The sequence below is a fragment of the Apiospora phragmitis genome, assembly GCF_038363925.1.
Source record: "Apiospora phragmitis strain CBS 135458 chromosome Unknown utg000006l:1.0-5683423.0:1.0-5690449.0, whole genome shotgun sequence".
NCBI lineage: Eukaryota > Fungi > Ascomycota > Sordariomycetes > Amphisphaeriales > Apiosporaceae > Apiospora > Apiospora phragmitis.
Window position 1 is genome coordinate 1,233,384 of NW_027117404.1, and position 26,682 is coordinate 1,260,065.

General features: G+C 48.3%; 9 protein-coding genes across 9 annotated transcripts; 5 read left to right on the forward strand and 4 right to left on the reverse strand.

Annotated features, from left to right (window-relative positions):
* Positions 1 to 1,155: 1,155 nt before the first annotated feature.
* Positions 1,156 to 2,556, forward strand: PG994_005664 (FAD/NAD(P)-binding protein; the record flags this gene model as incomplete). Its single annotated transcript, XM_066857073.1, has 3 exons — positions 1,156 to 1,989; positions 2,044 to 2,346; positions 2,410 to 2,556. The coding sequence occupies 3 exons, from the start codon at positions 1,156 to 1,158 to the stop codon at positions 2,554 to 2,556; spliced, it is 1,284 nt and encodes a 427-aa protein (XP_066716342.1).
* Positions 2,557 to 3,594: 1,038 nt separating this feature from the next.
* On the forward strand, positions 3,595 to 5,364 carry PG994_005665 (uncharacterized protein; the record flags this gene model as incomplete). Its single annotated transcript, XM_066857074.1, has 1 exon — positions 3,595 to 5,364. The coding sequence occupies one exon, from the start codon at positions 3,595 to 3,597 to the stop codon at positions 5,362 to 5,364; it is 1,770 nt and encodes a 589-aa protein (XP_066716343.1).
* Positions 5,365 to 7,323: 1,959 nt separating this feature from the next.
* On the forward strand, positions 7,324 to 9,217 carry PG994_005666 (cytochrome P450; the record flags this gene model as incomplete). The annotated part of the gene is given in 5 exon segments (XM_066857075.1): positions 7,324 to 7,662; positions 7,726 to 8,088; positions 8,118 to 8,678; positions 8,690 to 8,992; positions 9,068 to 9,217. The coding sequence occupies 5 exon segments, from the start codon at positions 7,324 to 7,326 to the stop codon at positions 9,215 to 9,217; spliced, it is 1,716 nt and encodes a 571-aa protein (XP_066716344.1).
* A 1,284-nt stretch (positions 9,218 to 10,501) lies between these two features.
* Positions 10,502 to 14,172, reverse strand: PG994_005667 (uncharacterized protein; the record flags this gene model as incomplete). Its single annotated transcript, XM_066857076.1, has 2 exons — positions 10,502 to 10,660; positions 10,723 to 14,172. 2 exons carry the CDS (start codon positions 14,170 to 14,172, stop codon positions 10,502 to 10,504), a joined length of 3,609 nt encoding a protein of 1,202 aa, XP_066716345.1.
* A 1,797-nt stretch (positions 14,173 to 15,969) lies between these two features.
* On the reverse strand, positions 15,970 to 16,887 carry PG994_005668 (uncharacterized protein; the record flags this gene model as incomplete). The annotated part of the gene is made up of 1 exon (XM_066857077.1): positions 15,970 to 16,887. The coding sequence occupies one exon, from the start codon at positions 16,885 to 16,887 to the stop codon at positions 15,970 to 15,972; it is 918 nt and encodes a 305-aa protein (XP_066716346.1).
* Positions 16,888 to 16,909: 22 nt separating this feature from the next.
* PG994_005669 (uncharacterized protein) lies at positions 16,910 to 17,914 on the reverse strand (the record flags this gene model as incomplete). The annotated part of the gene is made up of 1 exon (XM_066857078.1): positions 16,910 to 17,914. One exon carries the CDS (start codon positions 17,912 to 17,914, stop codon positions 16,910 to 16,912), a length of 1,005 nt encoding a protein of 334 aa, XP_066716347.1.
* Positions 17,915 to 18,004: 90 nt separating this feature from the next.
* PG994_005670 (uncharacterized protein) lies at positions 18,005 to 18,557 on the reverse strand (the record flags this gene model as incomplete). The annotated part of the gene is made up of 2 exons (XM_066857079.1): positions 18,005 to 18,167; positions 18,217 to 18,557. The coding sequence occupies 2 exons, from the start codon at positions 18,555 to 18,557 to the stop codon at positions 18,005 to 18,007; spliced, it is 504 nt and encodes a 167-aa protein (XP_066716348.1).
* A 508-nt stretch (positions 18,558 to 19,065) lies between these two features.
* On the forward strand, positions 19,066 to 20,052 carry PG994_005671 (peptidylprolyl isomerase; the record flags this gene model as incomplete). The annotated part of the gene is made up of 1 exon (XM_066857080.1): positions 19,066 to 20,052. One exon carries the CDS (start codon positions 19,066 to 19,068, stop codon positions 20,050 to 20,052), a length of 987 nt encoding a protein of 328 aa, XP_066716349.1.
* Positions 20,053 to 20,138: 86 nt separating this feature from the next.
* Positions 20,139 to 20,480, forward strand: PG994_005672 (serine/threonine-protein phosphatase 2A activator 1; the record flags this gene model as incomplete). The annotated part of the gene is made up of 1 exon (XM_066857081.1): positions 20,139 to 20,480. The coding sequence occupies one exon, from the start codon at positions 20,139 to 20,141 to the stop codon at positions 20,478 to 20,480; it is 342 nt and encodes a 113-aa protein (XP_066716350.1).
* Positions 20,481 to 26,682: the final 6,202 nt, after the last annotated feature.

A 26,682-nucleotide genomic window follows, 5' to 3' on the forward strand; every position in this document is an offset into this window, starting at 1 on the left:
TTTTGTGTCATCGTTTGAATGTAGCGCTGACCAGTTGCGACAAATCAAACATCCACATCGCACCTGATCCATATAGCTGGCAACGCATCTCAAGAACATATAATTTGGATAGAATACAAGTATTCTTCGGCTACGCATTTGTTATAAAGATCGATAGCTCTCTCATCGAAAACGCAAGAGTTCTAACCACATATCAGCTTCAGCTCTGTCTAAATGCGACTAACAAGAACATACAGAGACCGATCATCCGTATCCGACCCAGGTCTATTTTCCCACCTAAAATCGCCAAATCTCAACATTTTCAAATAATTCTAATAAATCACCCTAAAGCTCTGAAATTAGATACAAAATATTTTTTTAAAGAAAACTTTTAATAGTTTATATTATAAAATTCATAGAGTTTTATACTTAGTTTCTAGCGAGTGGTTATTAAAAGAGTATAAAATGTAGTCATAATATTGGGCAATATCCTGCCCGACAATGTACCCAGAAGAGTCGACACTCCGAGGACCGATGTGATAATGGGGAATTCTTCACTTAAAGCGAAATAGACTTCACTTAAAGCGAAGTAGACATCAATGATGTATTGACCGAGTTGGTTTGCTATGAATTGATATTGGCAGAAACTGCATGCACGTAGTAAGCGCAGCTGGGATTTGCTGACTTTGCCCGAGCTCAGCGGCCGAACCTGAAGCCAAGACCCGAGACTCCGGTTCGGGCTCGGAAAGATGAGGGATGGGAGGCTACGAAACGACAGCCTGGAATATCTAGCTTCCCCTGACTACCAATCTGAAGGGGTTCCAGTTCGGGAGTTGATCAGAGAAGTGGGTTTCAAGAGTTGACGGGAAGAACCCGTTGTCCTGCGACGAGTGTGCCAAGACAAATAATCAGATCCTTCATATAAGTCCATGGCTCGGGGCCGAAGCTTATCTGATCCGGCAAAACCCCGAGGCCCGGCGTCGGAGTTTGCGTGTTCAGTTTACATAGGTACCTACATATAATAAGACTACCCAAAGTGTAGTAGGTTCGTCGTGGCAGCGAGCTTGAGGCCTAGAGGCCATATATTTCGCATAAGTTAACTACACCCGTAGTCCCAACAGTCCAAAGACTTTTCTCTGTATAATTAGGCCCAAGCAAGCAGACCACATCGTTACAATGCTCCAAAAGGCAAGGCTGATCGTGAGTTTCATTGCCTACGTATTCAAACGCATCGGCGAGTTGGCCTGGGAGTCCATCGAGAATCGGTATCGCCAAATCCAGTTCGCCTCGCAGCCGCCGCTCACGGACCATGGCGAGATGCGGAATATAGTCGTTGTCGGAGCTTCCTACGCCGGCTACCACGCAGCCCGCGTCATCGCCTCTAGTCTTCCCCCTAACAGCCCGTACCGTGTGGTCATCATAGAGCCCCATTCGCACTTCCATTTCACCTGGGTGTTGCCGCGGTTCTGCGTCGTGGAGCAAGAACACAAGGCCTTCATCCCGTACGGCCCCTATCTGAAGGGCGCCCCAGAGGGTCGGGTCCGCTGGGTCCACGAGCGAGTGGCCAGGGTGGACAGGGATAGCGTCTGGCTCGAGAAGAGCCACGATCAGATCCCGTACGCTTTCTTAGTGATAGCTAGCGGCGCTGGCGCAGCAGAGGGGCTGCCTTCCAGGGTCGCCGCTGATACGAAGGCAGAGGGAATGGCTCTCCTTAAAGACATGCAGCGCAACATCAAGGGGGCGCAGCATTTGGTAGTGGTAGGCGGCGGCGCGGCTGGTGTGGAGCTCGCAGCCGATGCAAAGCAGAAGTATCCCGAGAAGCATGTCACTCTGGTACACTCGAGGAAAGCTGTGATGCATCGATTTGGGCCCGAACTGCAAGCTGCAGCTTTGAAAGGCCTAGAGAATCTTGGGGTTGTAACTATTCTCCAAGAGAGGAGCGCAAGCGGCAGTATCGTTGAGGGACAGATCACCCTCCAGTCTGGCAAAAGGCTCCAGTGCGACTTTCTGGTAAGTTGACCACTATATCAGGAGAGGGATCATGACAGACTAACGGCCTGATAGGTCAACTGTACGGGACAGAGCCCTTCGTCAAGTTTTATGGCCGGACTGGCGCCTGAAGCTATCTTACCCACGGGTACCATTCGAGTCAGACCGACATTACAGATCCAGGACGAGAAGTTACCAAACGTATATGTGTGCGGCGATGTTGCCGCGGTCGGGATTGATAATCCCAACGCACGCTCTGCAATGCGGCAGGGCGCGGTCGTTGGCTTGAACGTCGTCCGGGCAGCAACCGGCGGCTCACCAACCAAAACGTATAAGCCATTCTGGGGAGAGGGCGTCATCAAACTAACGCTAGGTCTGGTGAGTACAGGCAACTATTTACTGGTGTCCTATAAGCTGTGGCTAATATTAGAAAAAAAATAGGATAAATCGATCTCACACGTGAGTGATGGGAAGACGGAGCTATGGTGGCAAAGCAAGGAAAGAAATCTTGACCTTATGTCTGCCCTAGGATGGAGACATCTGGGTGCCAAGCCTTTCGACGACGACGATGATGAATCCGAGAAATGAGTCGAATGAGGAATGTGATGTAGAATTCAGACCGTCACCAGCTATTCATGTACGAATACAATTTATCAGGATGATCGACTTGAGTTTAAGAGATGCAGTTAATATGGAACACCCAGCATACCTGGAAGCGTTGTCGGTTACCCCGCTGCTGACATCCCCAGCTCCCCGTATTTCTTCTTATAATACCGGTAGACCTAGCCTAACAACCTTTGACACCGATTAAACCAGGGGAACCCAAACCCCAGGGAGGAAAAACGTTGACGTGATATATTCATCTAGTAGTGCAGTACTTTTTTCTTCTCTAATTACTAACTTCGACAGAAGTATTTCCAAAAAGGCAGTAGCAATGGGGTTTGCATCTGGTCGATGGACGGTATTTGATCGCGTGAACAGGTCGACCTAATATCGCCCGCCGCCATGCCAAGCTTTGGGGGAGCATGGGGGAAAGGCTATTGCTCGCTCCCTTTCGCGAGTACGTTTGCGGGGTAGGCGCAGCTCTGCCCCCAATCGTGGTGGCTAATTGTTGGATCATGCAACTGCTACTGGACCAGTCTACACTGCATCATCCCCTAAAGGGGCTACCTTGCCTGCTACCCCCCGTAGGAAGCGCTTCTGGCCCACTCACTTTAACCCCTTAATGACCTATGCAGTGTGTCGGCTTCCCTACTTGGGCCAGGAAACTGTCTGCGAGCATGTCGCTTGAGGATGACTTGCGTCTGGGGGCGGCCGGTCAAGATCGACTCGACCTCATTACCTACGCCCAGTCAGAAAGGGGTGACGTTTGCCTACATGCAGCTACATGCAGCACTCTCTTGTGAAACGAGGAGCAATACAGAAACCCCTCTTTTGAGTAATGGCAGCTTTGGAAGTTGACTTGAGCTCAAAGTTCGGGCTACTCACGTCATTCTTTGAGAAGAAAAACTCCAACTCATCTCCCCCAATTTCGTATACACCTTAGAGAAACAACTCCCACGTCTATATCTCTTTGGTTCCATAGCTTATAACTCCCACCATCGTTGCCAGCCAACATTTGTTACTATGGCGCCCAATACTGTTCATGTTCAGCGAGGCTCAGTCGACAGTCCTGGCAAGCCACGGGTTTTGGTGCCGGAAAAGGTGTCACCGGATGGCCTGTCCATACTCACATCGGACTTTGAGGTCGACCTGCGGCCCGGGCTTTCTGCCGAGGAGCTGCTGGAAGCCATCCCCTCCTACCACGGGCTGATCGTGCGATCGGAGACCAAGGTCACGGCCAAGATCCTCGCCGCCGGCACCAAGCTCCGCGTCGTGGCCCGGGCGGGCGTCGGCGTCGACAATATCGACGTGGACGCGGCGACGGCCCAGGGTATCATTGTCGTCAACTCGCCTTCCGGCAACATCGTGGCGGCCGCAGAGCACACTGTGGCCCTCTTGCTCGCCACGGCGCGCAACATCGGGCGCGCGGACAGGACGTTCAAGGAAGGCAAGTGGGAGCGCAGCAAGCTCGTCGGCGTCGAGGTCGGCCACAAGACGCTCGGCATCATCGGGCTGGGCAAGGTCGGCATGAAGGTTGCCCGCATGTGCGTGGGCCTGGGAATGAAGGTCGTTGCTGTTGACCCCTACGCGAGCGCGGATTTGGCGAGGCAGGCCAATGTCGAGCTGGTGGCGACCTTGGACGAGGTACTCCCCATAGTGGATTTCTTGACCATCCACACGCCGCTACTTGCCAGCACGCTTGACCTGCTGGGCGAGGAAGAACTGAAGAAGATGAAGAAGACAGCCCGTGTTTTGAATGTTGCGCGTGGCGGCGTATACAATGAAGCCGCCTTGCTCAAGGCTCTAGACGAAGGTTGGATTGCTGGGGCAGGGCTTGACGTCTTTACAAAAGAACCACCCGAGGAGGGCAGTATGGCTGCGGAGCTGGCGAAGCATCCCAAAGCCGTTTCCACACCCCACCTAGGTGCCAGCACAGTCGAAGCCCAAGAAAACGTTAGTCTTGACGTGTGCGGTCAGGTCCTACTCATCTTGAAAGGCGGCCTTCCAACAAGTGCCGTCAACGCGCCCCTGATTCTGCCAGAAGAGTACAGGAAACTCCAGCCCTTCGTAAAATTGATTGAGAAGATGGGAGGTCTGTATACGCAACATTACGTCGGCGCCCAAGGCAAGATGCTTGGCGGTCGCAAGTTCGAGCTTGTGTACCAGGGTGATCTGGCGTCCATCACCAATACGCGGCCCCTATTTGCGGCCCTCGTCAAGGGGCTCGTCTCGACCATCTCAGATTCTGGGGGCCGGGACGTGAACATCGTCAACGCGAATCTCATTGCGAAGGAAAAGGGCCTGGTCATCAATGAGATGCACACTCACGAGACAAGCGATAGCCAGACGTTTGCCTCACTCGTGACATTGCGCTCTGTCGACAAGGACAAGAGAAGCGAGCAAGTCATTGAGGGATATGTGTCGGGCAACACGGTCTACATCTCGAAATTGGACAGGTTTACTGCTAGCTTCACCCCCGAAGGCACGCTCCTTATCCTGCACAACTACGACGAGCCCGGGAAGATCGGGGGCGTCGGTACGAACCTTGGAAAACACGGGATCAATGTCAGGTTCATGCAGGTAGCGAGCTTGGAGGCCGAGGGCGAACCAGTGATGGGAAATTTGACCCGAGTTGACTCGGCGGTGGCTGGTGTAGAGCCCTCTGCCCCGAAAGGCAAAGGGGGCGACGAAGCGCTCATGATCTTAGGCGTCAACGGCGTTGTTGGCAAAGAAGTCGTGGACGACCTAAAAACTGCTGAGGGTATCTTGGACGTCAGTTTGGTCCAATTGTAAAGGGAAAGCAGCGACATTCTAAGATCCCACAATGCATTCTCAACAATGCCACATGGGTCAGACATTAGTGGACGGTATAGATGCACGCTGTTGTTTCCAGAGGAAATGGCGCACATTACAACACCTTCGAAGAGCCAGCTTTGCTACGATAGAACATGCATCCAAGATACATTCGTACAGGAATGGATGTTTGATATGACCCAATAAGTAGATGCACGAAAAACCGCATTGTATACTGTGTGCGATATATGGCAATAGAGTAATGCATCGTCTTCCTGGAAGTAGATGTATTAACAGTGCCATACCAGAACTGTCAATATGATGTCGTGCAAATGGAATCAGGAAATCCAGGTGATGACTAGATTCAAGGATCCAAGCATCTCTTTAGCAATGCGACATGAGCATGCTGTGCAACTGGAAGGGGCATCCGAGTCAGGTTTGGCTGGCCTGTGACTGCGACTTCCTTCGATTACACAAAGGGATACAACAACATTGGAAGGCCCGCCGCATTCGGAAACAACATGACAAAGTGGCAGTTGGAGACACTTGCTGTCTCTCTCAGATCGACCTTGGTCTGCTTGACAACTGCCGTGTATTGGCAGCAGCAGGCTAGCTGAGCGCTTTGATGCACGACCGGTGGTGCATTTCCGCCAACTTCGCATCCGAAATGCGGCATTTGGGCAATCAAATTCCCCCAAGGTAGGAGATACTAGGGGAATACCTTTTCCGACTCTGAGAGCCGAGGGTGGATCTGTGTTTCGAGCCGCGGTCCCAAATAGATATACTTTTTGTCTCTATTTCGGTCATCGGCTACATACATGGAAGAGATCACAAAGATCCGCAAGTCTCCAATATATGATGGGTGATGCGCAAATCCAAGATCGCCTCATCGATAAACCCTCAAATCCCGAGCTCCCCGGACTTACAAATCGGGTCCAGCTGGCGAAGCCTACCCGGACTAAGGGTGAATTAATATCCCCATCTGCCTCTTCCACCAATCAGCCTGGGCCAAACCGCCGACACAGCGCCCGCAGCGAATTACCGTACCCCATCTTACCAAGGCGTGAACTATCTCCCAATTCTGGGGAACCGCTGCTAGTTCGTTGCGCCTCCACTCAACCTATTGGATCACGCATCTGCCGAAACCTCCAACTCCATCGCTGTTGATGTCAGCAGCAGCATCCAAGCGCATCGCTTCAACGCTACCTGTCCACTACCCGGTCTCAGTCAGTCAAGACTAAGCGGCAAGCCCGTATTTCCGCTGCTTGTTCACGTACCGATGGCCGGGGTAGTGCTCGTGACCCCACCCCCACATTCACGCCAATGACGTTGAAGAGCCGCGGATCCCCATCGTGGCCCAGACCCACGGCTTTGAAGTCATCGTCAAAATAGCACTGTTGGACGGACTGCGGATGTATGGTGGACAAACCCTTTGGAAAGTTACGTGCATGTTGACCGGCATGTTCGAAGGCGACTTCATGCCGGGATGATCTCCACCAGTGTGCTCTTCACTCTCAAATTCCCAGTGACCTGTCCTTGGATATACATTGCTTGACCGTGTCACGACGACCGGGGGCCTTCGGGCGGATCGAAGCGAGGATATCCCATCGGCTCGGTTGGACCGCCTACCTGGCAAGTGGCCACTAAAGCAGTGGCCTTCTGATAGGCCCATATCCTATCTATATTACATCGGCACCTTGGCTCGGCCACCTATTCTATGTCCGGTCTCGACAGAGTATTTTCATATTTGAACCTCCACACCGGCTCTTCTTGGTTCTTTCTACTGCTTTCCATTCATTCCCTTCTGCACTCTGGTTTGCCCACTTTGTCGTACTCCATTACACGAGACGACTCATCTAAGGGGTTTCAACAACCCACTGTAAGCCACTGAGATCGGAACATCTTCACACAACGGCGCTCATCACCGTGGATATTGGACTGGAATAAGCGATGCACAACATGAGTAGCAGCGACGAGTCCGTCCATGGCGGTGCCAGCAGGTCGGTTCTTCTGAGTGTCATCACTCAGTACTGGCTGCCAATTATCATTGCTGTGACATTGGGGTGGCTCGCTAAGAACAGATTCAATAATGGCTTAAATCGGTATCCCGGACCTCTCCTCGCTTCGCTCACAGACTGGTGGAGGTTTTGGGATGTCTATGGTCAACGACCAGAAGTTACGCACCAGAAACTGCACGCGAAATATGGTGATTTCGTTCGTCTGGGCCCCAACTCACTTTCGTTCGCCGACCCAAAGGCTCTCAAGACTATATATGGCCTCAACAAGGGATTCGTTAAGGTAAAATCCAGACTTGCTTATCTCTATTACACCATGGAGCTTATACTAACTCGCACACCACAGTCCGAATTCTACGTGGTTCAGCAATCCGTGGTGAAGGGGCACAGCCTGGCGTCCCTCTTCAGCACAACAGACAACGATTTCCATTCACAGTTCCGAAGATGCGTCAACGCGGCATTCAGCATGTCTGCGCTGGTCCAGTACGAGCCTTTCGTCGATAACACCACGAAGCTCTTCCTGGACCAGACAGAAAGGCTCTTCGCCAATAACATAGACGGATGCGACTTCACCAAGTGGTTGCAATTTTACGCCTTTGATGTGATCGGAGAGATTACGTACAGCAAGCGGCATGGTTTCATAGAGAAGAACGAGGACATTGATGGCATAGTCAACTATCTTAGCAAATTGTTCCTCTATGTTGCTCCTGTGAGTACCACTTCCCTATACTCTACCAGACACGTCTAATTGAGTACAAGATCGGACAAATTCCATTCCTCGATCGCCTTCTGCTCAAGAACCCGATCTACTTGAAGCTTTCGCAGTGGGGCATCATCGACTCGACCTTCCCCGTTGCGAAGTTCGCCCGCACCCGAATGGCCGAACGACTAGGACCTGGCTATCTCAACGAAACCAAAGGCCCTCTCCTCCCCGTGGCGGACGCCAAGGTCGACACGAAGTCGCCCGACCTGCTCTCCAAGTTCCTGGCGGCCCGCGAGGCGCGGCCTGACTTCATGAGTGACACCTTGGTGCAGACCATGGCCGTGTCCATGGCCTTCGCGGGCTCCGAGACGACGGCCATCTCGCTCGGCAGTGCCTTCTACTACCTACTCCGCCACCCGGCGGCGCTAGATGCCCTGCGCCGCGAGCTCGACGACTGCGCCCGCCGCGGGGAATTCTCCGACTACGAGACGGGCCTGGTCACCTGGGGCGAGTCGCAGAAGCTGCCGTACCTCGACGCATGCATCAAGGAGGCCTTCCGGCTGCATCCGGCCGCCGGCCTGCCACTCGAGCGCATCGTCCCGCCCAGGGCGCCGAGATCGCGGGCCACTTCGTCAAGGGCGGCACCATCGTCGGCTGCTCGGCGTGGATCATCCACCGGCGGCCCGAGATCTGGGGCGAGGATGTCGAAGCATACCGCCCGGAGCGTTGGCTCGTGGATGAGAAGGCGGCGGCGACGGGCATCGTCCCGCGTGAGGAGCAGGAGAAGAGAATTCGCGAGATGAATGGCATGATGTTCCAGTTCGGCATGGGGAGCCGGACTTGCATCGGCAAGAACATCAGTCTGCTGGAGATCTATAAGGTGGTCCCGAGTCTGTTGCGGCGGTTCGAGGTAAGAAAGAAAGCTTCCTTCAAATCAATTTCCACATCTTTCAGTATTTGCTAACGTACGGGTGACTTCTACCAGATCCGCTTCAAGGACCCCAATGAGGAGTGGAAACTTGTCAACGCTTGGTTTGTCAAGCAGCAGAACTTCCAGGCTATGTTCGAGCCCAGGGAGATGGTACGGCCGGAGGGCTATGATGCCGAGAAGGTGGCAGCGTCAGCACACGCCTAAAATGGATGTGGTGGTCTATAAGAGTTATTTTGAAGCTATTTGCGAAATGACTACAATGTCTATACATGTACGACTGCTGATGTGTGATGATGTGTACGTGGCGACCGTCTGCGAAGCGTATTAGCCTCGGATAAGCTCCAGCATGAAGTTTTCCGGAGAGAGAGCGAGGGTCTTGTAGGTAGTAGTTTTACCCCTTACGGGATTTGGCCGCCTTTTTCTGCAACCAAGATCATCCAAGTTACACATACAATGCCAAGAACCTCAACACTACCCAACACTGGCGAGACAGCAATCATTGGGCAATAAGATGGGAGGACAACACGATTATTCAGCGATATTGAAAGTATGTTCGTTTGTTGATTTGTTCAAGTAGCAATCGTAAATACATGGACAACATGCTGTTCTGGCCCATTCCCCCAATTGCACCCACCGTTGAAAGTGAGATGGTCTTTCTCTCCCTCCACAGCGATAAGAAGATATGACGCGAGCAACTCGCAATGCCCACCCAATAAATGCGCCGGCCACGCGCGCGCTGTAAGATGTTATTACAATACAATTTCTTCGTTCCCGCAGACTTCAGCCAACCATGGATATCAAGCACATATCCGTAAAGCAGTAAAAGTCGAGAGGCAGAGGCAGGGGGAGTAAGTGAGCAACGGGGTATATATATGTAACGAGTAGAATACAAGAAAGGGCGTAGGCTTTCATCAAAATATCCGACCAACATTCCCCCTCGTCATCCATCACCCCACATGCAGCCAATCAGGCCACCTTGAGCCAACATGTAGTCATACTCTCTGTACATCGTTGATTAAAATAAATAGGGGGAGGTCGGGAAGAAGAGAAAGAAAGCGAAGAATTAAGATGGGACGACGACGAGGTGGGTGATCGATCGTAGCGCTACCAAGGCCACAGGTAGCCGAATAGTAGTTGCCGGATTGCAGAGAAAAGATGCCAATACTCCACACAGAGCTCCGTCTAGGAGTCCTGGGAGGTTGTCTGCGTCGCTTCGGTAATGGACCTCAGCATGCTGCAAGAGACAGCGTTAGTAGGATGTTCCTCAAACATATACTTCGCAGGAAGTCGTCGTGTCACATACCGCTGATTTCTTTCCCGCATCTCGTCATCGATCTCTTGCATCTGCTTGAGCGTTACGTTACACTGCGCCAGCTACAGGTACATATACATATTAGTTGCTACAGCTACGACGGGGTACACTGCGACTGGGTTGGACGGGACTGGCGGGTGGGAGTGAGCAGGTGATACAGGAAGGTGTCAAAGGGGTTACAAAGGGGTCCTGCGCACCGAAGCCATGGCTGTCGAGAAATTTTCGGACTCCTCACCTTCGACCGCGGGGGTTGACGGGTCAGAGGCTGTGCCGTCCTCCGAGTTGGCAAATCGGCTCTGGGCAAGACCGCCCTTCGCCTTGGATGCCGATGCGGCCTAAACACCCTTTCACGTTAACCAAACCACGCAAACATACCCCGGGCAGAACGTCATCGAACCTTAGCTTCGGCGATCTCGGCATCCTTGACCTTCAACTGTGCCTCCATCTCTGCAAATCTCGTCTTGATGTCGTTGGCCTCCTTAATTGAGTCCGCCAACTTCTTCTGCTCCTCCTCCATCTCCACAAATCTCGCCTTCATGTCGTCAGCCTCTTTCACAGCAGCTGCCAGCTTCTTCTGTTCCTCTTCTACCATAGCGGTCATACTCTCATAAATATCCTTGTAGTCGACTTCATGCTTCTTGATCTTCGCGTCAGTCTCGTTCTTGTGGGCCTCGAACTCCTTCTGGGCGATAGCAAGGTCTTCCTTGGTGGACTGGTGCTGCTCGGTGAGCTGCGCCAATTCTTTGTGCTTAGCCTCGAGTTCTAGGCTGAGCTTCTCCGTCTCTTCGCTCGACTGCTTTGACGCAGCCTGAAGTTTTTCGAGGTCCTCATCGTGCCTCTGCTTCATCGCTTGCAGTTCAGCCTTGAGGGTATCAGTCACAGATGTATCTGACCTCTGGTTCTTTACGGCATCGAGTTCCGCCTCCAGCTCGAACCTCATCATCTTGGCCTCAGCGAGCTGCCCTCTATAATCATCCGCTTCATCCTTGGTCTTCGCCAGCTCCGCAGCAGATGCCTCCTTGGTCGATGCAAGCTGAGCCTGCAGGCTTTCGATCTGTTCCTGCGCCTTGGCTACAGCCTCTTGGGCAGATGCCAACGCCGCTTCGTGCTCTGATGCGGATGACTGATGCTTCGACAGATCCGCTGCAGCTGCAGCAAGCTTGCCTTCATGCACCCTAGTCAGGTCCTCAATGGCCTGGATGTGCTTGGCTTCAAGGGCGGCAATTTCATCGGCGCGTGAGCCGGATGCATCCTTCTTTGCAGCATCGAGCGCATCTGACTGCATGCCAATCAGCTTCTCGACCTCGGCAGAATGAGCTTCGTCGCTTTGTTTCTTAAAGGCATCCAACGCTTCAGCATGGCTCGTCTTGGCTGCCTCGATCTCAGCCTGGGCCTTCTCGAGGGCCTCCTTCAGGGAAGCCAACTCCTGTGAAGAAGCGCTGCCATCGGCCTCCTTAGCAGACAGTTCGGCGGCGTGACTCGCTTGCAGCTCGGCGATTCGAGACTCGAGATCCTGCTTATGTGAAGCCAAGACATCAGCATGGGATGCGTTCAGCTTCTCAAGTTCCTCAGCCCGCTTGGCTTCGCTCTCAGCCTTGGAGATCTCAATGGCCTTAGCATGGCTAGCCTTCAGTTCCTCCAACTCAGCTAGTCGAGTCGCCTCATCCGCGGACGAACCACTCTTGGCAGCCTCTAATTCCATAGCGTGGCTGGCTTGAAGGGCATCGAGGGTCTTTTGATGTTCTGCCTGGCTGTTCTCTAGAGCAGCTACAGCTGCAGCATGCTCGGACTTGGCTGCCTCGAGCGCCTCGGCCTGGGCTTTAGCTTTACTGGCATGGGCACCGTTCAACTCATCGTATTTGGAGACGAAGTTCAAGTGAGTACCGGTCAGCTCTTTGTGCTTGGACTCCAGGTCTGCATGAGAACCAGTAAGTTCATTTAGCTGGGATTCGAGGGCTGAATGAGTGCCAGCAAGGCCCTCATGCTCCTTGACCAATTCGTCGTGCTTGACCTCGAGATCCTGGAACTTTCGCTTAAAATGGGCCTCGCCTTTCAGACTTTCAATCTCCGTTTCGTAATCCGCCGAGATAGATTTGAGTTGAGCCTCATGATGTGTGATCGCGGTTGTATGTTCCTGCTTGAGCTTCTCAAGTTCCTCGGTCAAGTCACCACTGGATTTGGCGGCTTCCTGGGCCTTGGTCAGGTCTTCCTTGAGCGTGGTGAATTCGGCCTGAACGGCGGCCAGCTCAGCCTTGGTCGATTCCATTAATTCCGTAGCTTCGGCAAGCTTGTTCTTCAACTCTTCTGACTCGGCTTGGGCAGTAGCCAAGGCGGCCTTGTCCTGCTCGGAGGTAGCCTTGAGCTCGGCAAGTTCTGCCTCCAGCGCAGAGATCTTGGACGACGTTTCTGCCCCTGCATTTTCGGTCGATGATGCAAGCTCGTCAACCTTTGATTGGAGGGCCTCGTTGGCAGCCTTAAGATCCTCGAGCGCTTTTTCGTGGTCGCCCGCAGCCGCCTTGCTGCCATCAAGCTCGGAAGCGTGGGCAGCTTTGAGAGCTTCGACAGTGGCTTGGTGCTGTTCTTCGAGCGTTTTCTGGAGCTCTTGGAGCTTAAGGGCATGCTCCTCGGAAACCTTGGATAGTGCGTCCTCGTTGTCTTTCGCAATGCTTGCCTTCTCGGCTGTAATGGCCTCAAGCTGGGCTTGAAGCTCCGCAACCTTGCTATCTTTGCCCTCTTGCGAGCTAGTAAAGTCAGTCAGCTGCGACTTGTGAGCCTCGAGCTCGGTCTCGGCGATCTTGAGCTTTTCCAAAGCCTGAGCGATTTCGCTGTTCAGGGCATCCTTTTCTGTCGCGTGCGTGCTCTTCAAGGATTCCAACTGCTCCTCATTCTCCTTGCCAGCAGAATCCTCGGCGTTTTGAGCACCTTCGCTTGCTGTCTTGATCTTATTCTCAAGCTCGCTGATCTTCTCCTGAGACGAGGAAACATGGGTCTTCAAAGACTCAATCTCAGTTTCTTTCTCTGTCAGCTGCGATTTCAGATCCTCCACAGCTTTAGCAGACTCCGCGGCAGCAGTTGATGATGATGCAGTAGAGGGTCTTGCAACGTGTCTGGCGGTGGTGGTGGTAGCGCCTGAGATGCCAGCTGTGGATAGACGCTTCTTGGCATCAGCAACGGTGCCCGAGGTAGATCGAGTAGAAGATGCTGTTGGTCGAGTCGCTGGGGCAGCGGTAGAGGACATCGAAGTCCTGCCAACAGTGCTGGGTCTCGGGGAAGCGCTGCTGGTAGTGGTAGTGGACGCAGCGGGTCGTCGCGTAGCTGTGGTTGACTGGGCAGTAGGAGGCCTAGTGGTTTTGGTGGGCGACGATGCCGTTGTACTAGGAACCGCCGATGTGCGGCGAGCAGCAGTAGAGGTCAGAGTTGATTTCCTCCTCTCGTCCTCCGAGACGGACGGCTGGGACCTGTGGCTAGACAAGGTTCCTGCAGGCTTCTTCACAGCGGCCCCGGCAGGCGGTCGGGTAGGAGGCTTGGCCAAGCCAGTTCCTGTTTTCGCAGCAGTAGCGGTTGATGTTCGCGACGCGGCAGTAGTACCAGTTGCAGCGGGCCGGCGAAGGGTGGACGTGGCCGACCCAGCAGGGCGCTTCGTAGCAGCTGGCCCATCAGGTTTGGCGCCATTGGCTGTTTTCTTCACTGCGGAACTTGGGGATGCTGGAGCCACAGTCTCTGCGGCGGACTCGGCGCCCGTATCTGCGCCAGTGTCTGCGCCCGTACCAGCGGTGCCGGTCGTCTCCTCCCCGGAGAGGACAGACTCGTCATGCTGGACGACCTCGAAGCCTTCAGACTCTGACATGATGTTTGCAATTAATTGAGCCTGGTGCGATAGTCGTATTTCGTACAGAGGATCGGAAGGGGTAGGTGGTGTTTGCAGCTAGTAGTCTCTAAATCCAGTCCCCTGCGTTAGCTTATTTGTTGAAGCGGAGGTAAAGTCTATTTTCCACCGCAAAAGACTACATGTATATAGTAGGGGTTCGTATGCGAAGGTATGGGGAAAAGAGGTTGGGCACTGAGAAACACTTCCAGGCACTGGAAGCTGCTGGCCAGGTGTAGGTAGTCCCCCCCCTCATGGATTGTTGCCGAATCAGTCAAGCAAGCAAGGTATGATTCGCAATGGGAGAGTCGATCACAAATGGGGGGCAAGCGCGCAATTGGTGGTTGGCTGGAGGAAGGTGCTGGGTGGTGGTGGTTATCCATTATTACTGACCTGTCAATATCACCTCTCTTCTGTGCAGTGACGCGACGACGGATTCGCGAAATCGCGAAACAAAGAGACGGTTGCGTTTGGAAAACGAGGGAACGACCAACGTGCGTCACGGAACCGGGAAGGAAGAGAGAGGGAGAAAACCACGCAGTCGAGGTCCTTCCTTGACTTATTAAACTTGCAACTGTGGTCGAAAGGAGAGATCGGGTTCGACAAGCAGTACAGGTAGATCGCAGGAACAGAAAACACGAATAGCAATTTGTTTCAAGAACTAGCATGAGCAGGACAGCAGGGTCTGGGTCGATAGTGCAGGAGGTTCGGGGTCAAAGTCGGCTCGGATCCCAGTTCAAGCTAGACCTGAGCAAGGGGCCATTCCAATTAAACCACCGACAGGGGTGCCTGCTGGCTTTGGGCAATCGCCGGGTGGGATGGGGTTGGAAGTAAACAGTTCTGGGCGGTAGTCGTGGCGTGCTCCATCGCCATATTTAATTTCCTGCTCTACATCCAGGCCAACGCTAAAAATGTATCACAATGACCTTGGGAACGTGATGGTCCTGTTGTGCATGTGGTCACAACATACTATTATGCACTCCAGTTTCAATCGGCATCCGGCTGTGTCAGACTGGGCCAAGGTATCAATGCCATTAGTTGTGTCAGCATAGCTTCATGTCAAAAGCGCATCCTGTGCTCGCTGTGTGCTGCGACAAGTAGTACTACCGACTCTGGGTGGGGGTGATTTTTAAGGTGACGGGAAGCAATCAAACTTCCAGTGACAGCTAGGTCATGTCTGGCCTTGCTTTTCTTCAACGCGTATTAGGCGCGAGTGTCGCAACTTAATTTGCACTTCCTTTTCCTCACATATAGGAGATGTGCAGATACACTGCTTAACTCGTGGTGCATTTTCTTTTCTCTTTTCTGAATAGTTCAGACAGCCCAGCCAGAAGGCTCTTGATTCCTCAAGGCTCTATAGGAGTACGAACGGCCATATTGAGAACACGCCCCCTGGCAGATAGTGGGTGGTGGGGATTGATAGCAGCAGTTCAGGGGACTGGCGCGCACGCCCCTTTACAGGCGGGAGCTACCGCAGCTACCCAGGCTTCCCAGGAGACCGAGCTTTGCTTTTTTCAACGGCTGAGGATCCGAGATACAGAACAAAAATCGTGGCTTAAGACAAAGTCAACCTCTATGACACCCCCTATCACAGGAAAAGGCAACCTAACATAAGAAGCACTAGATGAGTACATAGGTTGTATTTGCTACCTACTTAGCCAAATAGAAATACGCATGCATAGCAGTAACATCAAGGGGTATCTTCAATGCTTCATAAAACATCATCCATCATCTAGCCAACGCCAAATATATCGCTACTGCTGGCTTTCATCACGTACATCATTCCCACTGGCGCATTATGGTTTGCACCCTATTTTGGACCTCTTCTTCGCTCAGCGAACCCATGCCTCCACGGCTCACAATAGTCTGAAGCAGCTCTCGCGCCTTGTCAACTGTTTCGGCCGGAGTATGTCCGATCAGAGCGGCCGTGTTTCTCAGGTTTGGGAGTCGTGGGTTCTTGTAGACGAAGCTTCTTATGAGTCTCTCGCACAAGACATGCTCTTCCTCACCCCGCCAGATGGTTCCTTCAATACGAATGGCTGCGGGTGGAGACTGAACTTGCTGCGAGACATCTCGCTTGCGGCGCGCATGTTCTTGATGGATGAGTCTGTCTTGATTTTGACGAGGCCTTGCCTCGAGCCTTCTCTCCTGTCCTTGTCGAATAAATCGTGCAGCCTCTTGATTCTGGCGTCGCCTGGCCTCGAGCTTTCTCTCGTCTTCCTGCTGCATCTGCAACTCCCGCTCTTTCTGTAATTCCAGCTGTCTTTGCAGTTGCTCTTGTCGATGGGCTTCCTGGAGCGCCTGCGACTCTTCTTCTTGCTCCAGCATTTCGGGGGCTTGGGCCAACTGTTCGCGAAGTTGCTTCATAGGGGTCTCGAATTCTTCCCTTATACTCTTCCATGGAGCTGAACCTCTCGCTGCTCGCACCTCCCTGATGAAAGCTCTATACAGCTGCTCAATCCATCCAACCACTCTTGCTAGGAGTTGAATGGAAAAGCTATCAAACAAGCTGCGACGCTCATCCTTACTGCAAGGAGCCCATATTCTCGTAAGAAGCCGGACAATCGTGGGGATATGAAGTGCCGCTATTTCTTCTGCCATCTCCTCCCGCTTCTCCTCGCTTTTGCTTAATGGTTTTTGCTTCCTCAAAAATGAAAGTCTTTGATCGTAAATGAATGCGATGCAATTATCAAGCATAGCGAAGCAGTATTGCAGGAAATCAAGATGTTCCTGAAAACCCGGTTTCGCGTTTCTTGGGATGGAGCCACGAAAGCCAGCCGGACCACGCGCTCGACCTTTTCTGCAAAATGGAAAAGGACTTTTCTACAGCCGTAACCGACTCAGAATCATCCTGTAGTCTGCGTTCCCAGTCGTTGTGCAGTTTGGTTTCCCAATCGAGTAATTTGCCATCTGCATCCTTTGCTCGTCCCACCCAGCCCGTCCTCTTCATGATCTTACGAAGCTGTTCGATGTTTTCTGATGAGAGGTTTATGGTTGTAGATGAAGGGTTCTCGGGAGGTTCGAAAAGAAGCGAGTCTTCAAAGTCACCTGCTCTGGAGCGGAACCTCTGGACGTCTTGCGCCAAACAGTCCTGGAGAGACAAGCTGCCATATTCAAGATCAAGATTAGACTCAACTTCGAAGTCCACGTCAGAGTCGATATCAGTGTTCTCGGCTGTGGCCTGTCCACTTTCTTGGCTATTGACTCTGCTGGCTTCCTTAATCAACTGAGATTGCAGTAAAGTTGCGTGTCGGCGGGATTGCTCAGCATTGGTCGCACTTTCGCCATGATTTGCGCGATCAGGAGAGTCTGGGACTTCGTAAGGGTCGTAATGGCCATGTTGAACGCCCGGCGTGACCATGGCGTCGCCGTAAGCCTGGCGGGGGCTCGCGACGCTCTGATCCGGTAGTTCTTCATAATGTCCATCCTCCTCTGGTTCATTCCCTGACATGATATGGTCGCCGTCCTGCTCAAGCGCGACTTCTTCGCTTTCATCTGTGTGAAGGCTTTCAGTGGCACCAGGAATTATCAAAGGCATTGCTTTAGCAGAAAGGTCGATATCTCCGTCTATCTCGCTGGTCGGATAGGAGTTGTCTTCCGCATCTTCGCCACTGATGGGTGTAAAATCTGAAACCGGTTCTTCTTGTTCAGTTCCTTCTTCCTCATCGGACTCTTCTTGCTCAGGGTCTCCTTGTTGAGCTTCTTCTTCTTGCAGCAGCTGCATGGTCGGTTCGTCTTGCTCGGGGTCATCCTGCTCGGTTCGTCTTGCTCCGGGTCGCCTTCCCCAGTGTCGTCTTGCTCAGGGCCTTCCTGCTCAGGGTCTTCCTGTCCAGCTTCTTCTTGCAGCAGTTGTTGGCTCGGTGACGGGGGGAGCTTCGTCTGGCTTTCGCTTGAGCATCTTGCTGTTTACGAAGTTGAAGAGCTCAGGGTCAACGTAGTTATCAGATGCAGACGCCATGCTGGCACTTCGTGAGGCCCTATTGTTCAGGGCAGTGACCGCTCGCGATGGTGGTGGGGAGGCAAGACCTGTGTCTTTCGGGGTTTGAAGTTTTGGGCGACCTCGCGGGGAGGCTCGGTACAGAGCCATTGGTTCTGAGCCTCTTAGCGCTCGCATTGTGGTCGAATGTACCGTCTTCAGGGTGTCTTTTGGAGGGACGCGGCGGCCTTAGGCTAGGCCCGTTGGCACTCGCGACGACCCTATGGGGCGAGATGTTGGCAGGAATGAATTCGTTATCATAATCATTACCATCGTCGTCGTCGCTAGAGCTCGCAGTATTATGGGGTCCGCCGACATTGTTTGTGGCAGTTCTGGGTCGAGGGTTTGTTGCATGCAGTCGTGCACTGCGCCTTGTCGTGGCGGGTGACATTTCATCGGCTGGGCAACCGGGGTGTAGCTAGGGGTTGGCTAGTATTATCCGATAGCTTTCAGGTGAGATATACAATCGCAAGCAGCTTAATAAATTCGAGGAGGTCGTCTAGGCCGTGGCATGCGACTGCGACGGGACGCACGCAGTGAAGTTATTCACTTTGCCCAGGCCAGAACCCAGGATCGTCAAACTGCATCAAATGCGGGTGCGTGAAGCGAAGTAAATAAAGTGTCCAGGGCCCGTGCAGCAAACTGTAACTGCGCAAGTACTTCAATAGGTACTCATTGTTGCTGGTGGAGTCACCGCTGTATTCCCTCCCCCCACTCAAGCTCAAGAGGTTACATACTCGACGTGGGGTAGCTAAGAGACAGCACTGCCCGGGCACTCATTCATCATACACCAGGACTATCATGAAAATAACAGCATCGTGCCAAGGACAGTCTTCTTACCATTCTTGAACTTTGGCTGGACAAGTCCCAGCAGAGCTCTCTACATTGGGATGACCACGATGGTGGCAACAAACCAAGCAACATCTGGGAGGTTCCCGACTCTGGAAACGCTCGATCCCTCGGCGCCGCACACCTTCATCAAGCCCGCCAAGCGTATAAATGAGGGTCCAGACGTCAACGCCTTCCTCAAAACAAAGGCGTATCGCGACATTGGTATCTTTGTGATGCAACTAAATCGAGCCATGTGTCCAAGGAAAGTCAAGGACGAAAGTGGGAAGGAGAAGACTGAAACATTCCAGATCGGTTCACAGTACGAGACACAGCCGGTGGAATCGGTACGAAAGATCCAGGATTTGCTGGCCAAGCTGGATTCCATGATCGATGAAGTTCCTCCGGACCCAGGCCCAAGACGTTTTGGCAATGTCAGTTGTCGCAAATGGCACCAGATGGTGGAGGAAAGAATCCCCACCCTACTTCGAAACCATATTCCTGAGTCTGTACTCAAGTTTGCTCCTACACCCGGATCCCCAACGTCTGCAGAGGACGAACTTACGTCATATCTGCTTGGTTCGTTCGGTAGTGCTCAAAGGCTCGACTACGGCACCGGTCACGAATTGAGTTTCCTGGCTTTCATCGGCTGCCTATGGAAGCTTGGGGCTTTCAGCGATGGAAAGGCCGACGGCGATCTTGAACGGAGCATCGTGCTAGGCATCTTTGAACCTTATCTGAGAGTGGTCCGGCGTCTCATCTTGACATACACTTTGGAGCCCGCTGGATCACACGGGGTGTGGGGGCTCGATGACCATTCATTCCAGCCCTACATCTATGGCTCGGCGCAGCTCACCCGTCCTATCACCGATGAGGAACCAATGCCTTTGGAAGGCTCTGTTCTACGTGGCCCGAAGCCCGGTCAGATCGTTAAAGCAGAGATAGTCGACCAGGAACGGAAGAGAAACATGTACTTCTCTGCCGTCGGTTTCATCAATGATGTCAAAACGGGGCCGTTCTGGGAGCACAGCCCCATGTTATTTGATATATCTGGGTAAGAGACGGATGGGGAAAGATCAACAAGGTAAGATTTATCACGGTTTTTGGACTTTCAGTAACTAATTAAATTCAGGGCATGATCAAGATGTTCAACGCTGAGGTACTATCAAAGTTCCCAGTCGTCCAGCATTTCCCATTCGGCTCTCTGTTCTCATGGGATCAAGACCCGGACGCACTTGAGCCCCAGCAGTCTGTTCATATGGCCAACCAACCTAGTGTGCCCATCTCAGGGACCATGCCTGCACCAGGCGGTGCGGTTGGCATGGCTGCGCCATGGGCACAAGCCACATCAATGCCACCCCCTGGACCCGGAGTGCCTTATTCTAGACTGCCTCCTGACGGACGGCCTACAAGCAGGCCCGGACCACCTGAATCTCAACCAGGACCCACAGGCTTGCCAACAACACGGGCACCGTGGTCGAAATAGCTCTCGGGGTTGCCGAACAAGTCAGTTTGTAGATATACGATTCGGGCATTGCTCAATCATTATACCCTTAGACATCAACTTTCCCGCGTGATCCAGATCGAAGCCACATGGATTATGATTGCTGTGTGAGTAGCAATAATAAGCATCACCGACCAAGAACTGGTCAATTCTTGCGTCTCATTGCAGTCATACCCTTGCCTTGGTGCAGAGCACACATAACTGTTACGCGACCACGCAGGTCCCGTCGCCTGAGCTAAGGCTTTGGACAGATTATGAATCAGCAGAGTTCACTAACAAGGTCACATAACCCAACACAACGATCAAACCAGACTCCAGGGACCTTTGAGAAGAAGATGTGAGTTCCGTGGTATACTGTGAAGAAATGGATTGCCGAATAATTACTCCTGGGAAACACCCCTTGACATCTTCCGTAGCAATGGCACAGGAGTTGAAACCTAGTAGCCATGTTCGCTAAGTGTGTGTACCGTATTTGACTTGAAACGTGAAAGCCTTCTGTCGCTGATATAGCTCCTGCGTCGCTTCCACTCTTTCAGATCATTCACCTTTAACTGTCAGAGGTATATTGGTCCAGCTCGTACAAATGCTCAACTACACAAGTAAGATACCTTATGATAACATATCACAGCATCTCGGCTGTCGATATATCTCGCAGTCGTTGGAAGTATAACTTAAACTACTAGTCACCTCACAAGTTCATGCGTTATTTTAACCAGCTTAACTCTTGCTGGAAAGCCCCGGTATACTAACTCAAGTTTGTTTGAACCGCGACCGTACATAATTTAACAAAGACAACGAGTGGCTGGCTTAGGGACGGTCCCAAGCTGCTTCTTTGATAATAATAATACCCCTAGATGCCTATTTCGAACATTTCCTATCGTACATGTAGCTAAGCATAAGAGCTAGGCATACTTTGCGTAAATCTGATGCAAGATCTATGTATTATGACAATGCACCAATCCATGTTTACCAAGAGGCTGTCATGCATGTTCATCACCACAACTACCACGTTTAGTAAACTGCTCTATTATGGATGCTATGATGCCCACGCAAGCAGCTGAGTTATGTTTGTTCTACAGCAAAATATGCAAACTTTGTACGCATTCTAAGCCAGCTAGTCACTACGATAGAAATCGTTCTTGTTATTTCTTCCTCTGCTTCCTTCATGCTTACTAACCAAGGAGTGACAAGGGTTCTACAGGGAATTATATGCTGCTTGACACTGTGTCCAGTGGCACAGCAAAGTTTGTTTGGCCAAGTAACCTACTGACTATAAATGATACGCTCCAGATATCTGGCTCATACAAAAGAACACCGACCTCTAGCCCGTTCGTTTGAGTTTACCCCCAACCAGGTCTCTCCGGAAGAATTCAACGACAAACCCACGCACCACCGTCTTGCTGCTGGTTTCAATATCGTAGTGAGCCTGATTTCCCTTGACCGGGCTGGTGTAGCCTAGCGGTAGTATTGTTATTTCATTATACTTAAAGGCAAGAGGGTTCGATTCCCTCTGCGGTCACATTCTTTTTTTATTCTTCTCTCTCTCCCTATCTAGAGTTTCGTTATTACTATCATGTAAAACCACCCCAGATTTGACTGCCAAACCCCCATTCCTATACTCTCATACCAACGAGAGTTCATTTTAAAGTCTTGAAAGAGAAGCAATACCCGAGATAGGCAACACAGAACAAAGACTTCTGCAACGGTGGCCAAGTCGCTGAGCATACCAACTTGCTATGTTCACGTTTTATAGTCAAGATGTATGGCCCGATACTGTCTCGCCAGAGAAAGAAAGCCGTTCTCGTTTTTTATTAGAACAGCTAGAACTGAAGCTGTCCATATTACTTTAAAAGGGGTGCTACGTACCTACGCGTACGAACCCCTTTCCTATTTTATTAAAAGGGGTATATAATACCCCTCGTAGCTCGTATTAAAAATAAATATAAATAATAAAATAAAAATAATTAAACCCCGATTAAAACCGGAACTACTATATATACGAAAGCCTATTTAATACTAATTAATAATTACTCGTAACGATCATAAATTAGCAAAAGTAAAAAGACGGTTCTACGCCTTTACTAATATAAAAGCGACCGTGCTAAGGAGCCCCGAGAATTTCCGCCCGTTAGAAATTCGGAGGAAAAGCCGAACTAAATTAACCGTACGAAGAGGAACCCCTTTTTTTAAATATATATTATAAAGAGGAAACTAGGTTTTAAATTATACGCGAAATTAGCTAAGCTATATATAACTATATACTTAAATAACCTTATCGTACAATCTATAAAATAATAACCCTTATTAAAATAGAATTAATCGCGGTCGGCGAATCGGGATCGAGCCTGGATATACCGAACCTAAATAAATCGACGATTTTAAACCCCGAACTACTTATATATAAAAAAGTATTTTAAAATACCGGAATCTTTTTAATAATTTAAAAAAGAAACGTTAATTTCGTTTTTTAAGAACTCGAACTTTTAAACATACTCTCCGAAAAAATAATACCCGAATTATTTACAACGTACTTCGCATAATACTTTTTAAAATATTATATATTAAAAATAAAAGGGACCTCCTTTAAAAAATCATTTATTATAAAGTTTAACGGATAAACCGAACACTAGTTCGGCTAAATTAACCGTATATTTTAAAAGGAGCTCTTTAATTATTTTAAAAAACACGGAATCGATACACCAACGGACGGATCCTTTAAAGCTAAGCTTATAAATCTGGTACTACCGGCCGATCCCACATATCAACAGGACCGACCGGCAGAACCGACTTCGGAAACCTGAAAGGAGGATGTTCCATACTCTTCCCGAGAACAGACAGTCGAAGAACCGCCGCCTAAGCGAGAGATACCCGGTCTCCGTACGGAGCAATCGTCCGCGACACCACAGGGCACTCTAAGACCGACGTTCAATCCCGGAGTCTTAAACACTCCAGGCCCGACGTCCAACCCTGGATTCCCAAGCACCCAAACGTCGCAAGACATCGTCCCTTTTCCTTCTCCAACTTCGGTACCGCCGGACCAGACCGTACAATTATCTAGTCTAGCGTACGTCACGGAATACGATATCCTTCCAAGCCGAGCTATCTATAACGGTAAAATCGATCAGAATAAGGTCGTCACCTTTTTAAAGGCGTAAAAGAAGGAAAAGAACTATACCGGCAAACCGTACGACATCTTCTATGATAGAGTACGGATATTTATCGGAACATGCCGACGGCTAGATATACTAAAAGATTAATACTATATAGTCTTTTTAAATATTCTTTCTAACTATGCGGAGGTATTTTATTTTAACTATATTAAACCTAAAAAGAGATAGGATAAGATATATTATTTAATAAATTCGTACTTTAATATAATAATAAATTACGTATAATATTTTATAAATTAAATAATAATTTCTTTTATATAAATAAAAAGTAAGAACGCCGAAAAATAACCTATCGAGGTTTTAGAAATCTTGCTAAATAAGCTCTAATTTATATAACGAGCCTTCGGAAAAAGATTTAAAAAAGAGATCGCTTTTTATACCTCCGTCGTAAAAACTTATCGAAAAGTTCTAAAACTTTTACTAACCTTTATTTATTAAAAGTTAATATATAAAACGCTATTTTTAAATTTTCGCGTATTATTAAATATAATAACGGACTAGATATTATTAAAACAATATTTAATAAAAGAATTATATCGAAACTTAGCTATAAATATATATTTAATTAATAAACGGTTTATAAATAACCGTATAAAAAGAAACTAATTAACCTATAATAACAAATTATTATATAATAATTAATTATTAGGATAAAAAAAGATTTAGCAACCCGCCGGCACTTTTTAACTAAAATTATTATATAAGAATTAGAAGTTCGAATAAAAAACCTGCCGAATCTATTATAAATAAAATTATTAATTAATAAACCACCTAGCCGAAAAACAGTCCCAAGTAAAGAACTAATATTTCTAAACGTGCAATAAGTATTAAATAAGGCCCCCTTTTTTAAAATAAATACGAAACGTTCATCCGGGACTAAGAAAAGGATAAAAAAAAGTTAAAAAATAATAAAAAAGAGTATAAATATTTCGATCTAAAAAATATATAATAAAGCATTATTTACTTAATAAACGCCGCGTTTTATTACCGGCTTATTAATAAGGATATCTATTTAAAAACTACCGTACAAGCCGATTAATTTAACCTTAATAGCTTATATAATTAAATTTATTAAAAAAAGTTTTAAGATACCGGCGCCGCCTTATTTTTAATAATTAAAAAGCTTTAAATAAAGGTTTATATATAAAAAAACCTAGACGTATAAATCGATTAAACTTTAAAAAGCGTCGAGATTAAATTTAAAAATTTAAAACCTATTTTATTAATTAAAATAATTAATATACGGAATTTATTAAAAATAATAAAGTATTATATTTTAAATATTATAACTTTTTTTTTATTTTCGTTATATAACGCCGACCGGTTTAAAACGTATTATAATAATATCTTTAACTTTATTATATATAAAAACGGCGAGATACTTTTTATAATTAAGAAATAAAGATACTTATTCTTTAATACCGGCCATATAAAAATAACGTTATATTTTACCGAAAAATAGCTTCGATACTTTTATTAACGTTTTAGACACCCTCGTATAAAAAAGTTTTATATTTTTTTAAAGAACGCCGGCTATAATAACGTCGACTTTATTATTCTCAACGAGATTTAAAAGTTTTACTCCTAATATTAAACGTATAATCCGGTATTATAAAGATTTAAATTCTCGTTATAAAATAAATACGATTTTAATTATAAAATTATTATAAATATTATTTATATTAACGGATAAAACGCACTTTATATAATTAATTCAAGTATATCCTTTTAAGCGGTTATATTCTTATATTCGCTTAATATACAAAATATTTAAAATATTTTTTATAAATATTAAATATACGTATATTAAAGACCCTTTAATTATATTTCTTATAATCCGGGCATATATTTTTAAAAAAAGTTTCGTAATTATATATAAATAATAAGAATTACCTATAAATAAATACTTATCGAAACTTATTAAATAATAAATAAAATTAAATAAACGCACGTTTTATTATATAAAGCCTTCGATATTTTATAAAAAAATTTCGGTTATCGTATAGATATTAAAATAATACTTTAAATAATAATTAAAGCTTTAAATAATACGGCTGGCCTTAATAGCCTAATACTTACCTTACTCATATTCGAAATATATCCTCGTATCGAGGGGAACTTATTACCGTTACTAGAGATCTAAACACGAGGAGAAGCTATATAGAAAATATATATAAATATTAATATTTATCGAGCTTTAAATACCCGGAATAAACCAGCTATCTAAAATATTTTAACACTCCCGCTCCGGAGTAAAGTCCTAGTCTAACGAGAAAAAGAAGGATAAACCAGACCATATAAGATAATAACTATTAAAAACTATACGATCCGGGTAGACACCCTAAACGGCTTAAAAGCTTTTCGAGTAACCTAAATTAAGCCGTATTACTAAAAAGAAGCCGAAGAACCGCGTAACGAGCCGGATATATAACCAGATCCGGAATAGCCGGTAAATACCCCAGATATTAAACTAATAACCGAGGAAATTATAATAACTCCTGTACGATACGGCCGAGGACGACCTAGAAAATACCTACTTTAGAACGTTCGAGCCGTTATATTCTTTACTTAAAAAGAATAAAAGAATTATAAACTAATAATTAAACTTTAATAAAATAGGGTTATTACCTCGTCTAAATATCCGTTTTAAAAGTCTAACGTAGAGGAGATTAATAATTTCGCCGTACGAAAGGTTTTCGAATTTATTCGATTCGATCTGAATAAGCATACCGGCCGGAGAATTTTTAAAATACGGCTCGTATAAGAGATTAAGGGTAAAACTATAAAGTTGTACGAGAAGTTTAGGCTTATAATATAAGGTTACGGAGATATAAAAAAAGAAGTTATTTTAACTTAGTTATTAATAATCCAGCGGATAAGCTAAAGACTCTTTTTAACCTTCGGACCGACCCTGATCTAAAACTTTAATATACGAGGCGAGCTACGCGATATTATATAGGCGTATACTTAATTATACGATAAACTAAACCGATTAATCTATACACGCTTATTAA